Source organism: Triturus cristatus, chromosome 2_1 (assembly GCF_964204655.1).
Source record: "Triturus cristatus chromosome 2_1, aTriCri1.1, whole genome shotgun sequence".
NCBI lineage: Eukaryota > Metazoa > Chordata > Amphibia > Caudata > Salamandridae > Triturus > Triturus cristatus.
In genome coordinates, this window is record NC_140581.1 from 1028444777 (window position 1) to 1028461114 (window position 16338).

The 16338-nt window shown below is 51.9% G+C and overlaps 1 protein-coding gene across 1 annotated transcript in view; it reads right to left on the reverse strand.

Moving 5' to 3' along the window:
* LOC146866265 (alcohol dehydrogenase 1-like) overlaps nucleotides 1–16096 on the reverse strand; it is a 204219-nt gene extending 188123 nt beyond the window's left edge. Inside the window, exon 1 of the mRNA XM_085635153.1 lies at nucleotides 15956–16096. Coding sequence (XP_085491279.1) covers nucleotides 15956–15973 — 18 coding nt within the window. The 5' untranslated portion in view covers nucleotides 15974–16096. The remainder of the gene's footprint in view (nucleotides 1–15955) is intronic.
* Between the last annotated feature and the right edge of the window lie 242 nt (nucleotides 16097–16338).

A 16338-nucleotide genomic window follows, 5' to 3' on the forward strand; every position in this document is an offset into this window, starting at 1 on the left:
GAGGCAGAGCACAACATTGGAAAAGTCCTCTCCATGGTTAAAGATGTGTACCCCTGCCCTGAGTACCCTAATGCTGATTAAACACTCAGTGAAATGAGAAAGATGAGAACAAATTATCCAGATATAGACCTGGGTCTTGTAGTTCTCCCTGAAAACTCATGACTATTGTCATATAAAACACTCTGAAATAAAATATTTGCTTAGTATCTCATAGTTTGGAGAAGCAGGGAAGCTGCTATTGACTCCAGGTTATATGGTTTCACTTTTTGAAATTCAGCCACCAGGTGTATCACTCTTGTTTTACATAAAAGCTCACTGTTTTGTCTTTTATTCCTGGCACACGAGGAGAAAACCCAACACAAACTTAGCAAATCTGACTCAGGGCCCCCAAACCCAACTACCAAGCCAAGAATGCATTTAATTTGGGGGTATCAAACCACAAACACCTACCAAAGAAGCTACACTCCTTTACCTCATATCAGATTGTTTCTGAGGAATCTGTCGGCCGGTGGAACTGGACTAGCATAATGCTAATGTTTCCAACTCTTGAGCCCACGGCGGGCTTGTCCCTTCTCCACTGGAAACACCTAGAAACATAGGCAGAGCTTTCAGGAGTATCATCATGCCCCCATGTTTGTGAGACGCAGGTAAAATGCATCCTCTTAGGCCTACCATAGGTATTAGCCCTTTTCTCACCCAGAGAATCTCCTAGAACACATTCACTTCAGGCACGCCGAGCTACTGTAGGTTCTCAACCACCTGAACACCTACATGCTGTCAATCACAGCACATAAGACAGAGCCCATCCACTGCCTACAGCACGTTCTCGTTCCTTGGCCCCACATGTTTAGCAACAGACCCTGTCTCTGGATACACTTATGAACCTGATTCCAAGTTTGTTGAAATGAAGGTGCTATTTCTCGCGCATGTTTAACAGTGACACATTATTTTTCAGGTGCACCATTAAGGGTTTTTGGGGAGTATCATAGGGATTGTAGTGCTTACCAAACCAAAATGAATGATACGATAGACACTGTACACTTTCCTCCTGTTAAATTCTGGCAGGTTTGACCTCACAAAATTTAACAAAGGGTGAGATTTTTGACGCACCTGTTAGTTACTGGAAGTGGCAAAACACCAATTCTAATCCCCTTGCAGAAAGGGGTGTATACAAGACATACACATCATTAGACCTGAATCAGACAGGAGGATCACGATTTTCTTGTTTTAAGTGGCTGTAATTTAGCTCTCAAAAGGCTTTAATGGAGCTTTCTCCTGCCTAAAATGGTCCCCATTTCAATACAAATCAACAGGGAAAAAAACATCCCCCTTGATTTTTTTTTTTTTTTATCTCCCCTTCTGCTTTGCAAATGTTGGCTTGTATCCGTAGAGGTAGGAAAATTCTGACCAACTTATCAGGGCCTTACATTCCAGGCAGGAAAAGGACCCTACACCGAGACGTGTTAAGGAAGGAGCAAAGTGGGCTATTGCCCAGGGCCCCCGTTGGAAAGTGAACTTTTTGTCTAGCTGACCTCTGTCTATTCTATTTCTCTAGCTGAACGTCTCTCCGTCCTTAACTACCACTAGTTGTCTATCTTTCTACCTAATGTCCTAGGCAGGGCTTTAAGTGGGATGAAAAAACTGGGGGGTCCCTCAAAAGGGCGTGGCCAATAGAGTAAAGGGCGTGGTTTAAAATCATGTAAGCTAGAAATCTGTGCTTAGCATATTGTGCCGCCGGACTTGTATTTTGCTGTTTCTGTATTTGCATACAGATATATGATACAACATGTAACATCATACCTACAAGTCGAGACTATTGGCTTTGTCAATAGTCGTTAGTTGCATAAGATAAAAAAGCAGCAACTATGGCTTGTTGTATATAATATTGAAAAAGCTTCGACTTGCAGCCCTGGTGGCACCACGACAATGTTGCTGCTCCTGAGATTCAAAAAGAGAAGGGAAATCCAGAGAGAAAATGACTCTCTTTAAAGGATTTCCCTTCCCCTACAACGCTCACCTGGCCTGGCATGCCGTAACGTCTCCACTGGTGAGAAGTAAGCATTGTGAACACGCGAACACCGATGTGCCTGCTGTCACTGCAGTCCAGGAAAAAATGGACCTCTTGAGCCAGAACCCAAAACAGAGCCCGATAGAGACCCTGACGTTTCGAGGCCCTGTTTACCGCCGGTGCTGAGCACCGGTGAGACCCGGCCGTCTCGAGGCCATCTTTAAAACACTGCCGGTGCTCAGCACCGGTGAGCCCCGGCCCACTGAAAGCCCTGGTCCCAGGTAAGACATTTCATTATTTTTTTTGTGACCCCGTTAAAGTTTGACACATAATTAGGAGTGTTTGGCGTCGTACAGGCTTGAATGAGCAGGGAATGGGTAATTACATTTCAATGTATTCCATACAGGGGCTCGAAAATATGACGTGTCTGGGGCCCTCAAAGTCCTTATGAATACACTGTCTACTCCTCTAATAACCAGGGTGTGTAGGGTAAGAACGAATTCGAAATACAACAGGACAAAAACAGCGACGTGAGTCCATCATGAGATACAAGCATTAAGAGCAGAGGAAAGTCGTGAGGCATTGAGAGAAGCGAACTGCTTGAATAGGAACGTTGTTGCTGACATCGGAATGAAAGTACTTCATGCGCCAGAAAGTCAAATGACTGGAAGGCATGGCTCTAACTGTACTGTCCTGCTGGACACAGTGTCCCAGCACGGACTAGCTCGCCAGCCCCTCCTCTGGGGCAGATCTTCACACACCCATCCAGCACAGGAATCGCGAGTGACGTGAGCCAGCCAACAAAAGGGTCTGAGCACGCGTGCTCAGGGCCAGTTCCAGTTACCATACGTCGTACCGTGTCCTCATTGCCAAAGTATGTGGCCTAGGGCCCTCGACTTTACACTGATTAGGTGGGCTCTGCTGCAGAAATGCCGCTGACCGCGGCCCCCGCAGGGGGCCACTCGGCGGTCGGCGCCTTAGTGGCCCCGGGGCCCCGGTCACCCCTCCCCACTCCCTCCTTCGGGGGGGGGGGCAGGGACACAGACTGGTGCCCCCCTCCGTGTCAGGGCCGGAAGTGACGCGCAATGCGCGTCACTTCCGGGCCCAGGTGTGAGGGGGAGGCTATTTAGCCTTCCCCCACCCTCACTGGCGACCTCTTTTGTCGCCCACCTCGCCTTTTCCTTACCTCGCATCGGTCCGTCGTCCGCGCCGTCCTCGTGCGCCTCCGGCCCTACGGCTCTCGATCCTCGTCGCCTCCACGCTTCTTGTGCTGGTAAGTCTTGCAGCACCCACTCCGCCCCGGCCCTGTCCCTGGGCATGACCAGGTTGACGGGGCCCTGTGGCGAGGCTCGCCACGGGCGGAGGGGAAGCAAGATGGGGGTTGTTGGGGAGGTGGGGTTTTTGGGCCCAAAGAGCGCGCGGTTTTTTCCCACCGTCTGGGAGTGTGGCTATTTAGCGGAGCACTCGCGTTCGGCCTGTGAGACCGGGTTGCGAGCATCAGCTTAGGCGGGAAGAACAGATTTGAATTGTTGAACTCACGCGGTGTGGCACGAATTACTTCGGGTCGGGTAGGCATTAGTTAAATATGCACCGGCTTCCGATTTTAGGTTTCGGGTGTAAGCATCGACCTGCCCCACGCATGCAAGTGGGCTTTTCTCTTAAACTGGGCCGGGAGTGCGGTGGCTTGCGCCCGGGCCGATGGGGCAGAAATAGCTCAGTAGGAAGAGCGTTGGCCTAAAGACCTTAAAGGTCCTGGATCGATCCCCGGTCTCGGAGCAAACTCGAGAACAAATTTTCCCAAATTTGCTCCAAATTGCGCATTCTCATTAACTGTGTCGGGTCCAGCGCTCCAAATTGCGAATTCTCATTAACTGTGTCGGGTCCAGCGCTCCAAATTGCGCATTCTCATTAACTGTGTCGGGGGTGCGGTCGCTAGTGTCCGGGCTCAGTTGGCGGTATTGTCGTACTATGGTACTGAGCCCCCCCCCTTTTTGTTTTCCCGGCGTAAACTCTTCAAACACGTGTTACGGTGAGTGTGTCTACACCTTGGACACAAACAACCTAACCACTACCAGTGGGGAAAGGAGAATGGCATAGCGGTCTAAGCGGCAGGGTTATTATTCCCAAAAAAAAAATATTCACTTCAAAGGTACGGGTCGAGTCAGACTGCTGCCTGCTTATGTTCACGTAGCGAAAGAAGTGCAGTTGCGTTGCCTTTGAGTTTATCGGCTCGGCCTCTTTCATAGACGCACCTTTCCGTTGCGGCATATCTCCCACAGCGCGAGGACGCACTGCAACCAGGGTGTGTAGGGTAAGAACGAATTCGAAATACAACAGGACAAAAACAGCGACGTGAGTCCATCATGAGATACAAGCATTAAGAGCAGAGGAAAGTCGTGAGGCATTGAGAGAAGCGAACTGCTTGAATAGGAACTTTGTTGCTGACATCGGAATGAAAGTACTTCATGCGCCAGAAAGTCAAATGACTGGAAGGCATGGCTCTAACTGTACTGTCCTGCTGGACACAGTGTCCCAGCACGGACTAGTTCGCCAGCCCCTCCTCTGGGGCAGATCTTCACACACCCATCCAGCACAGGAATCGCGAGTGACGTGGGCCAGCCAACAAAAGGGTCTGAGCACGCGTGCTCAGGGCCAGTTCCAGTTACCATACGTCGTACCGTGTCCTCATTGCCAAAGTATGTGGCCTAGGGCCCTCGACTTTACACTGATTAGGTGGGCTCTGCTGCAGAAATGCCGCTGACCGCGGCCCCCGCAGGGGGCCACTCGGCGGTCGGCGCCTTAGTGGCCCCGGGGCCCCGGTCACCCCTCCCCACTCCCTCCTTCGGGGGGGGGGGGCAGGGACACAGACTGGTGCCCCCCTCCGTGTCAGGGCCGGAAGTGACGCGCAATGCGCGTCACTTCCGGGCCCAGGTGTGAGGGGGAGGCTATTTAGCCTTCCCCCACCCTCACTGGCGACCTCTTTTGTCGCCCACCTCGCCTTTTCCTTACCTCGCATCGGTCCGTCGTCCGCGCCGTCCTCGTGCGCCTCCGGCCCTACGGCTCTCGATCCTCGTCGCCTCCACGCTTCTTGTGCTGGTAAGTCTTGCAGCACCCACTCCGCCCCGGCCCTGTCCCTGGGCATGACCAGGTTGACGGGGCCCTGTGGCGAGGTTCGCCACGGGCGGAGGGGAAGCAAGATGGGGGTTGTTGGGGAGGTGGGGTTTTTGGGCCCAAAGAGCGCGCGGTTTTTTCCCACCGTCTGGGAGTGTGGCTATTTAGCGGAGCACTCGCGTTCGGCCTGTGAGACCGGGTTGCGAGCATCAGCTTAGGCGGGAAGAACAGATTTGAATTGTTGAACTCACGCGGTGTGGCACGAATTACTTCGGGTCGGGTAGGCATTAGTTAAATATGCACCGGCTTCCGATTTTAGGTTTCGGGTGTAAGCATCGACCTGCCCCACGCATGCAAGTGGGCTTTTCTCTTAAACTGGGCCGGGAGTGCGGTGGCTTGCGCCCGGTCCGATGGGGCAGAAATAGCTCAGTAGGAAGAGCGTTGGCCTAAAGACCTTAAAGGTCCTGGATCGATCCCCGGTCTCGGAGCAAACTCGAGAACAAATTTTCCCAAATTTGCTCCAAATTGCGCATTCTCATTAACTGTGTCGGGTCCAGCGCTCCAAATTGCGAATTCTCATTAACTGTGTCGGGTCCAGCGCTCCAAATTGCGCATTCTCATTAACTGTGTCGGGGGTGCGGTCGCTAGTGTCCGGGCTCAGTTGGCGGTATTGTCGTACTATGGTACTGAGCCCCCCCCCCCTTTTTGTTTTCCCGGCGTAAACTCTTCAAACACGTGTTACGGTGAGTGTGTCTACACCTTGGACACAAACAACCTAACCACTACCAGTGGGGAAAGGAGAATGGCATAGCGGTCTAAGCGGCAGGGTTATTATTCCCCCAAAAAAAATATTCACTTCAAAGGCACGGGTCGAGTCAGACTGCTGCCTGCTTATGTTCACGTAGCGAAAGAAGTGCAGTTGCGTTGCCTTTGAGTTTATCGGCTCGGCCTCTTTCATAGACGCACCTTTCCGTTGCGGCATATCTCCCACAGCGCGAGGACGCACTGCAACCAGGGTGTGTAGGGTAAGAACGAATTCGAAATACAACAGGACAAAAACAGCGACGTGAGTCCATCATGAGATACAAGCATTAAGAGCAGAGGAAAGTCGTGAGGCATTGAGAGAAGCGAACTGCTTGAATAGGAACTTTGTTGCTGACATCGGAATGAAAGTACTTCATGCGCCAGAAAGTCAAATGACTGGAAGGCATGGCTCTAACTGTACTGTCCTGCTGGACACAGTGTCCCAGCACGGACTAGTTCGCCAGCCCCTCCTCTGGGGCAGATCTTCACACACCCATCCAGCACAGGAATCGCGAGTGACGTGGGCCAGCCAACAAAAGGGTCTGAGCACGCGTGCTCAGGGCCAGTTCCAGTTACCATACGTCATACCGTGTCCTCACTGCCAAAGTATGTGGCCTAGGGCCCTCGACTTTACACTGATTAGGTGGGCTCTGCTGCAGAAATGCCGCTGACCGCGGCCCCCGCAGGGGGCCACTCGGCGGTCGGCGCCTTAGTGGCCCCGGGGCCCCGGTCACCCCTCCCCACTCCCTCCTTCGGGGGGGGGGCAGGGACACAGACTGGTGCCCCCCTCCGTGTCAGGGCCGGAAGTGACGCGCAATGCGCGTCACTTCCGGGCCCAGGTGTGAGGGGGAGGCTATTTAGCCTTCCCCCACCCTCACTGGCGACCTCTTTTGTCGCCCACCTCGCCTTTTCCTTACCTCGCATCGGTCCGTCGTCCGCGCCGTCCTCGTGCGCCTCCGGCCCTACGGCTCTCGATCCTCGTCGCCTCCACGCTTCTTGTGCTGGTAAGTCTTGCAGCACCCACTCCGCCCCGGCCCTGTCCCTGGGCATGACCAGGTTGACGGGGCCCTGTGGCGAGGTTCGCCACGGGCGGAGGGGAAGCAAGATGGGGGTTGTTGGGGAGGTGGGGTTTTTGGGCCCAAAGAGCGCGCGGTTTTTTCCCACCGTCTGGGAGTGTGGCTATTTAGCGGAGCACTCGCGTTCGGCCTGTGAGACCGGGTTGCGAGCATCAGCTTAGGCGGGAAGAACAGATTTGAATTGTTGAACTCACGCGGTGTGGCACGAATTACTTCGGGTCGGGTAGGCATTAGTTAAATATGCACCGGCTTCCGATTTTAGGTTTCGGGTGTAAGCATCGACCTGCCCCACGCATGCAAGTGGGCTTTTCTCTTAAACTGGGCCGGGAGTGCGGTGGCTTGCGCCCGGGCCGATGGGGCAGAAATAGCTCAGTAGGAAGAGCGTTGGCCTAAAGACCTTAAAGGTCCTGGATCGATCCCCGGTCTCGGAGCAAACTCGAGAACAAATTTTCCCAAATTTGCTCCAAATTGCGCATTCTCATTAACTGTGTCGGGTCCAGCGCTCCAAATTGCGAATTCTCATTAACTGTGTCGGGTCCAGCGCTCCAAATTGCGCATTCTCATTAACTGTGTCGGGGGTGCGGTCGCTAGTGTCCGGGCTCAGTTGGCGGTATTGTCGTACTATGGTACTGAGCCCCCCCCCCCTTTTTGTTTTCCCGGCGTAAACTCTTCAAACACGTGTTACGGTGAGTGTGTCTACACCTTGGACACAAACAACCTAACCACTACCAGTGGGGAAAGGAGAATGGCATAGCGGTCTAAGCGGCAGGGTTATTATTCCCAAAAAAAAAATATTCACTTCAAAGGTACGGGTCGAGTCAGACTGCTGCCTGCTTATGTTCACGTAGCGAAAGAAGTGCAGTTGCGTTGCCTTTGAGTTTATCGGCTCGGCCTCTTTCATAGACGCACCTTTCCGTTGCGGCATATCTCCCACAGCGCGAGGACGCACTGCAACCAGGGTGTGTAGGGTAAGAACGAATTCGAAATACAACAGGACAAAAACAGCGACGTGAGTCCATCATGAGATACAAGCATTAAGAGCAGAGGAAAGTCGTGAGGCATTGAGAGAAGCGAACTGCTTGAATAGGAACTTTGTTGCTGACATCGGAATGAAAGTACTTCATGCGCCAGAAAGTCAAATGACTGGAAGGCATGGCTCTAACTGTACTGTCCTGCTGGACACAGTGTCCCAGCACGGACTAGTTCGCCAGCCCCTCCTCTGGGGCAGATCTTCACACACCCATCCAGCACAGGAATCGCGAGTGACGTGGGCCAGCCAACAAAAGGGTCTGAGCACGCGTGCTCAGGGCCAGTTCCAGTTACCATACGTCGTACCGTGTCCTCATTGCCAAAGTATGTGGCCTAGGGCCCTCGACTTTACACTGATTAGGTGGGCTCTGCTGCAGAAATGCCGCTGACCGCGGCCCCCGCAGGGGGCCACTCGGCGGTCGGCGCCTTAGTGGCCCCGGGGCCCCGGTCACCCCTCCCCACTCCCTCCTTCGGGGGGGGGGGCAGGGACACAGACTGGTGCCCCCCTCCGTGTCAGGGCCGGAAGTGACGCGCAATGCGCGTCACTTCCGGGCCCAGGTGTGAGGGGGAGGCTATTTAGCCTTCCCCCACCCTCACTGGCGACCTCTTTTGTCGCCCACCTCGCCTTTTCCTTACCTCGCATCGGTCCGTCGTCCGCGCCGTCCTCGTGCGCCTCCGGCCCTACGGCTCTCGATCCTCGTCGCCTCCACGCTTCTTGTGCTGGTAAGTCTTGCAGCACCCACTCCGCCCCGGCCCTGTCCCTGGGCATGACCAGGTTGACGGGGCCCTGTGGCGAGGTTCGCCACGGGCGGAGGGGAAGCAAGATGGGGGTTGTTGGGGAGGTGGGGTTTTTGGGCCCAAAGAGCGCGCGGTTTTTTCCCACCGTCTGGGAGTGTGGCTATTTAGCGGAGCACTCGCGTTCGGCCTGTGAGACCGGGTTGCGAGCATCAGCTTAGGCGGGAAGAACAGATTTGAATTGTTGAACTCACGCGGTGTGGCACGAATTACTTCGGGTCGGGTAGGCATTAGTTAAATATGCACCGGCTTCCGATTTTAGGTTTCGGGTGTAAGCATCGACCTGCCCCACGCATGCAAGTGGGCTTTTCTCTTAAACTGGGCCGGGAGTGCGGTGGCTTGCGCCCGGGCCGATGGGGCAGAAATAGCTCAGTAGGAAGAGCGTTGGCCTAAAGACCTTAAAGGTCCTGGATCGATCCCCGGTCTCGGAGCAAACTCGAGAACAAATTTTCCCAAATTTGCTCCAAATTGCGCATTCTCATTAACTGTGTCGGGTCCAGCGCTCCAAATTGCGAATTCTCATTAACTGTGTCGGGTCCAGCGCTCCAAATTGCGCATTCTCATTAACTGTGTCGGGGGTGCGGTCGCTAGTGTCCGGGCTCAGTTGGCGGTATTGTCGTACTATGGTACTGAGCCCCCCCCCCCTTTTTGTTTTCCCGGCGTAAACTCTTCAAACACGTGTTACGGTGAGTGTGTCTACACCTTGGACACAAACAACCTAACCACTACCAGTGGGGAAAGGAGAATGGCATAGCGGTCTAAGCGGCAGGGTTATTATTCCCCCAAAAAAAATATTCACTTCAAAGGCACGGGTCGAGTCAGACTGCTGCCTGCTTATGTTCACGTAGCGAAAGAAGTGCAGTTGCGTTGCCTTTGAGTTTATCGGCTCGGCCTCTTTCATAGACGCACCTTTCCGTTGCGGCATATCTCCCACAGCGCGAGGACGCACTGCAACCAGGGTGTGTAGGGTAAGAACGAATTCGAAATACAACAGGACAAAAACAGCGACGTGAGTCCATCATGAGATACAAGCATTAAGAGCAGAGGAAAGTCGTGAGGCATTGAGAGAAGCGAACTGCTTGAATAGGAACTTTGTTGCTGACATCGGAATGAAAGTACTTCATGCGCCAGAAAGTCAAATGACTGGAAGGCATGGCTCTAACTGTACTGTCCTGCTGGACACAGTGTCCCAGCACGGACTAGTTCGCCAGCCCCTCCTCTGGGGCAGATCTTCACACACCCATCCAGCACAGGAATCGCGAGTGACGTGGGCCAGCCAACAAAAGGGTCTGAGCACGCGTGCTCAGGGCCAGTTCCAGTTACCATACGTCGTACCGTGTCCTCATTGCCAAAGTATGTGGCCTAGGGCCCTCGACTTTACACTGATTAGGTGGGCTCTGCTGCAGAAATGCCGCTGACCGCGGCCCCCGCAGGGGGCCACTCGGCGGTCGGCGCCTTAGTGGCCCCGGGGCCCCGGTCACCCCTCCCCACTCCCTCCTTCGGGGGGGGGGGCAGGGACACAGACTGGTGCCCCCCTCCGTGTCAGGGCCGGAAGTGACGCGCAATGCGCGTCACTTCCGGGCCCAGGTGTGAGGGGGAGGCTATTTAGCCTTCCCCCACCCTCACTGGCGACCTCTTTTGTCGCCCACCTCGCCTTTTCCTTACCTCGCATCGGTCCGTCGTCCGCGCCGTCCTCGTGCGCCTCCGGCCCTACGGCTCTCGATCCTCGTCGCCTCCACGCTTCTTGTGCTGGTAAGTCTTGCAGCACCCACTCCGCCCCGGCCCTGTCCCTGGGCATGACCAGGTTGACGGGGCCCTGTGGCGAGGTTCGCCACGGGCGGAGGGGAAGCAAGATGGGGGTTGTTGGGGAGGTGGGGTTTTTGGGCCCAAAGAGCGCGCGGTTTTTTCCCACCGTCTGGGAGTGTGGCTATTTAGCGGAGCACTCGCGTTCGGCCTGTGAGACCGGGTTGCGAGCATCAGCTTAGGCGGGAAGAACAGATTTGAATTGTTGAACTCACGCGGTGTGGCACGAATTACTTCGGGTCGGGTAGGCATTAGTTAAATATGCACCGGCTTCCGATTTTAGGTTTCGGGTGTAAGCATCGACCTGCCCCACGCATGCAAGTGGGCTTTTCTCTTAAACTGGGCCGGGAGTGCGGTGGCTTGCGCCCGGGCCGATGGGGCAGAAATAGCTCAGTAGGAAGAGCGTTGGCCTAAAGACCTTAAAGGTCCTGGATCGATCCCCGGTCTCGGAGCAAACTCGAGAACAAATTTTCCCAAATTTGCTCCAAATTGCGCATTCTCATTAACTGTGTCGGGTCCAGCGCTCCAAATTGCGAATTCTCATTAACTGTGTCGGGTCCAGCGCTCCAAATTGCGCATTCTCATTAACTGTGTCGGGGGTGCGGTCGCTAGTGTCCGGGCTCAGTTGGCGGTATTGTCGTACTATGGTACTGAGCCCCCCCCCCTTTTTGTTTTCCCGGCGTAAACTCTTCAAACACGTGTTACGGTGAGTGTGTCTACACCTTGGACACAAACAACCTAACCACTACCAGTGGGGAAAGGAGAATGGCATAGCGGTCTAAGCGGCAGGGTTATTATTCCCCCAAAAAAAATATTCACTTCAAAGGCACGGGTCGAGTCAGACTGCTGCCTGCTTATGTTCACGTAGCGAAAGAAGTGCAGTTGCGTTGCCTTTGAGTTTATCGGCTCGGCCTCTTTCATAGACGCACCTTTCCGTTGCGGCATATCTCCCACAGCGCGAGGACGCACTGCAACCAGGGTGTGTAGGGTAAGAACGAATTCGAAATACAACAGGACAAAAACAGCGACGTGAGTCCATCATGAGATACAAGCATTAAGAGCAGAGGAAAGTCGTGAGGCATTGAGAGAAGCGAACTGCTTGAATAGGAACTTTGTTGCTGACATCGGAATGAAAGTACTTCATGCGCCAGAAAGTCAAATGACTGGAAGGCATGGCTCTAACTGTACTGTCCTGCTGGACACAGTGTCAGTGGCGGATGGTGACATTTGAAAGTGGTGGGGCGTAAACTTTCTGTCGGAGTGCACCGTGGCGAGCGAGCGCAGCGAGCGAGCTCGACCACCTTAGAGGGGGTTCGGGGGGGTTTTTCCCCCCGAGAAAATTTTGAAAAAAAAGTGGGTAAAGGGTGCATTTTCAAGCAAATTTCAGAAGCACAGAGACTAGAGCTGCAAACACACATAGAGCCCACTGCAGAGGGTATGTTCTTAGGTGAAGTCCTGCTGAAACTAAAATGCATTAACATTATAATCTCAGTTTCCCCACTTAACAAAGAGAGTCTGACTAACGTTATGCCCACTTCGCCGGGCAATTATTAATACTGTCACTGGCTGCCCGCTCTCCTGTCCTTTGCTCATTAATTCTTTCACTGGCTGTTATTCCCCCTTTCCTCTATCCTAATGTTGGCTTGTATGTTAAAAACTACAAACCAACAGGTACATGGTACAGCATGAGGTATCTGCATCACAGTGCACCTGTACTGCTAATCACATCTAACAAATTCAAAGAAAATGGAAATGGAAAAGAGGAAATGCATTTTTATTCCAAATACCACATTTCTAAAAATAGCCATCAAGTTTATGAAAGCAATGCAGCATTCTCAGAATGACAATCAATGGCTGCCCCGTGTTTCTATTGGTGAATGCTCTCCTGAGCAGGATGTGTCACCACGCTCCCAGCAGCGTGGTAGCAGTTCCCGCTGGGTTCTGTATACAAACATGGATGTCATTGGCTGTAAACTGCCCCTGGCAGCCATTTTGTTTACAGTAAACACCAGGACCTCTCCATTATTGGTCAGTAAATGTCACATGCGCTAGGCCTGTTTGGAAAACTTCCTCTCTCTGATTGGAAAAAAATAAAACAACTATATTTCCGGATTGAGCATCAGTTTTGCCCTATAATTCTCACCACTATTTTGAGGGAGAGATGAGGACAGGGTTAAATCATAGACAGCAAATCCGCCCTTACAATGCCAATGAAAATTAGAATTTAGCAAGCCCTACTTTAATATTAGTCATTCCTCGATACAGTTCAATGAGTGAATAATGTTTGTATTGTTCGCCTCACAAAGAAGCCAAATAGAATAATAAAGTGATAAAAATAGCACACAAACGTGGTGCCAACGCCGAGAAATAAAAAAAAAGTGAGCGCCTCTTAGGACGTTGCAGTCCTTCTCCAAACATTGCATGAAACCAACCAGCGTTATAATTGCTTCGAGTTGTAGCCAATTAAAGCGTAGGAACCGGACATTTAAAGGACAAAACACGACAACGGCTCCAGGTAAACAAGACACCGTAGCAAGGCTTCTGCCTCGAGGCATTTCAAAGTGCACGCAATGACACCGAACTAGTGGTCACAAGTGCGGCGACAGAATTTAAATGCCCACTTACACTTCAGGGCAAGTACGAAAACAGTGGGGCAAATCTGCGCACTTCTAGCCCCTCCTCTAGGCTTGTTCTACGGACGGGGTATGACAAAAAGGCATTCATTCATATAGTATCGGTCACTGTACACGCATTCATTTATGAATGCACGAAAGGGGGGCTGTTGCGAAACACATGAAGCCACACGTATCTGTCAAAAAACTCTCCCCGACTCCCGGGTGAGCACACGCAGATATAGTTATAAAGTAGTCAAAAACTAAGACGAGTACACACAAAGTAAACACTCTCTTTCAGGCACACCTCCCCAGTGAGCGCCATATGAATGCAATTTAGAAAGCGATCCACACACTATGTATGATCTACTCCTGTGAAGATTTGTCCACACTTTATAAACAAACTGTTTCTCTCTCACACACACACAAATATCGAGTGTGACATACAGTGACACAACTTGCTTTAAATAGGATACAAAAACAAAAAGGTAACAACTAAATCAAACATCAAGAGAGCCATAGGGCAGAGATTAGAGATTCTGATGTGTAGTTCATAAGACATATATACATATTAAAGGTGATCAAAAACAAAAAGACTAAATCAAGGGCCAATATGTATACTTTAAAAATTACTGATGTTTATTGGTCCATTTGTATTTATACATTGTCCGTTTAAATGCAAAATGTGCATTGCCTAGTCAGGAGGTGGTAGTGGGACGGGGAGGGAGGAAGGAGGGGGTTAAAAAAAAGTTCACTTACCTGTCGGCTGCCTCCGTCCTCTCCCTGGTTCTCGGCCATCATTCATTCCCTATGAGGGCTCCTTAAACACACTCCGCTCGTGCTGCCAATTCTTACATTACTCGCTTTTCTTCATGTCCAGGCCCGCGTTGGCGCCTCTCTGCAACTGCCCCTTCAAACGATCCAGAACACCACGTCCCCGTGACGCAACCCGGCCCTCAGCCAATCCTGGCGCTGCAGCAGCGCCACTGATTGGCTGACGGCACAGCCTACTCCTCGCCCGCCGCCTGCCCATTTAGGAGACCGAGGGGCTCCTAATGGGCATGCGCAAGGCAGCAAAAATACAAGTACGCATGACTGGGCACGGAGTAAAAAATTAAGCTCCATGCCCACTCATGCGCACTTGTGCTGCCTTTCCCAAAGGCGTCCGACAATGATGTCAGTCAACATGACACCGGACCGCCCACGGTCCGACGTCATGCTGACTGACATTCACAGAGGGAGGACTCGGGAGCTGCGGTTGCGGACAGTCACAGAGGAGGGAGCTGCAGCTGCGGGCGCGGCGCGGGCGGGGGGGCTACGCCCCCACGCCCCAATGGACGCACCGCGCCTGCACAGTGTCCCAGCACGGACTAGTTCGCCAGCCCCTCCTCTGGGGCAGATCTTCACACACCCATCCAGCACAGGAATCGCGAGTGACGTGGGCCAGCCAACAAAAGGGTCTCAGCACGCGTGCTCAGGGCCAGTTCCAGTTACCATACGTCGTACCGTGTCCTCATTGCCAAAGTATGTGGCCTAGGGCCCTCGACTTTACACTGATTAGGTGGGCTCTGCTGCAGAAATGCATAAGTGCATCGTGCAGACCTGAACCGCGCTAGGAACTCGTCTGTAGACGGTTTGCCAGTTCCAGTTTATTTTCCGTTTGCTTCAGAAAACGAAACAGCAGGGCTTGGGGTTGGGCGAGTCCCTCAGTTGCTGTAGTCAGAGAGGCCGATGGAACTGGGCTTTGTCGGGTCCTAAGGTCCTTATTATTCCATAGCTTTACCGGGGAAAAGAAAACACATGTGAAAAGGCCGTACCAATCGCAAACACCACCTATGTCAGCGAGGTAGCTCCTGTTTACCGTAATTTACTTTCACAAGAGCATTAGCTTTTCCCGAATGTTGGTTTCTCTGTTGTTTTCTTTTCGCATATTATTACGCAATAGCACGTCCAGTGACCTAGATCGCCTGTAAATATCAGTGTGAGTCAGGTGTGTGCGACTGTGCGTGCGTGTGTGTGTGTGTGTGTGGGGGGGGGGGTTATAACGGTGTGTGTAATTTGTACATTTGAAATGATACGTAATTGCATTCGACAGCCTTTGCATACTCCTCCTGTATGCCCCAATGACAAGCTCTGCGGGACTTTATGCTCCATTAACACGCAATGTGGGAAACTCACCGTGTTCAGCCTCAACTCTAGAGATTCTCAAACGTGACCAGAAAAAAACATCACGCAACTTTTAGGTTAGGTGGACGCACAGATACAGCATAAAACCGTCCACTGTTTTTTGGTGAAATTCACAGTTGAGTAACCGCTCTCAGAAAACTGTAACATTTTTGGTGAGATTCGCAACAATCGTGTAACCGCTCACAGAATGATGTAACAGTTTTAGAAAAGTATATCCGTCGGTGGCAGGGACTAAAGGATCGAATTGAATTCAAGGCTCTATAATATATGTAAAGTTATTTAAGTATGTATCGCATTCCGTGACGTTTTAAGATTACCGCCGATAGATATTCTACCACACAGCTGACTAACAAGCTCAAAATCACTATCAGTGTTCTGTGTTTTGAATTCTACCCGTGCATAAGTGGACTCTAGCAACCTCGCACTCTCATTCGATTATTAAAAGTGTTTTCTTTATATAAAGTTAAACATACCACGTCTAGTTTTAAGTATTTTTTCTTTATGCAGTTGAAAGTTAGTTATATGCTTACTTTTCCAGAGGTCTCCATGAGTTCTTGTTTGCTCCGAAAAAACGGTGGCTGCGCCTGAAAGTTTGCCTGTTAAACTGCAGTGCATTTATTGCTTTATATCTGCAGAGTAAATTATTCACCCCGCGTGCGTCAGAAGCCCAACCTTCCCCAAAATGATAAATCAGAAAGGAGAGGGAGAGAACGACTCCTCCTAGTTAAAGCTGTACTTACTGAAATACGAAACAAACGAAAAGAAGGAGAAAGGCGACTCCGTACCAGGGAAGAGAGAGAGAGGTGTGGTGGGACTGGATCAGATATGGGAAGTTTGGGAAATGCTGTTTTTAGGTCTCGGCTTGCGACGCAGCGCTTGCGCTGCACGCTGTGGCGAGACCTATTGTCATCGG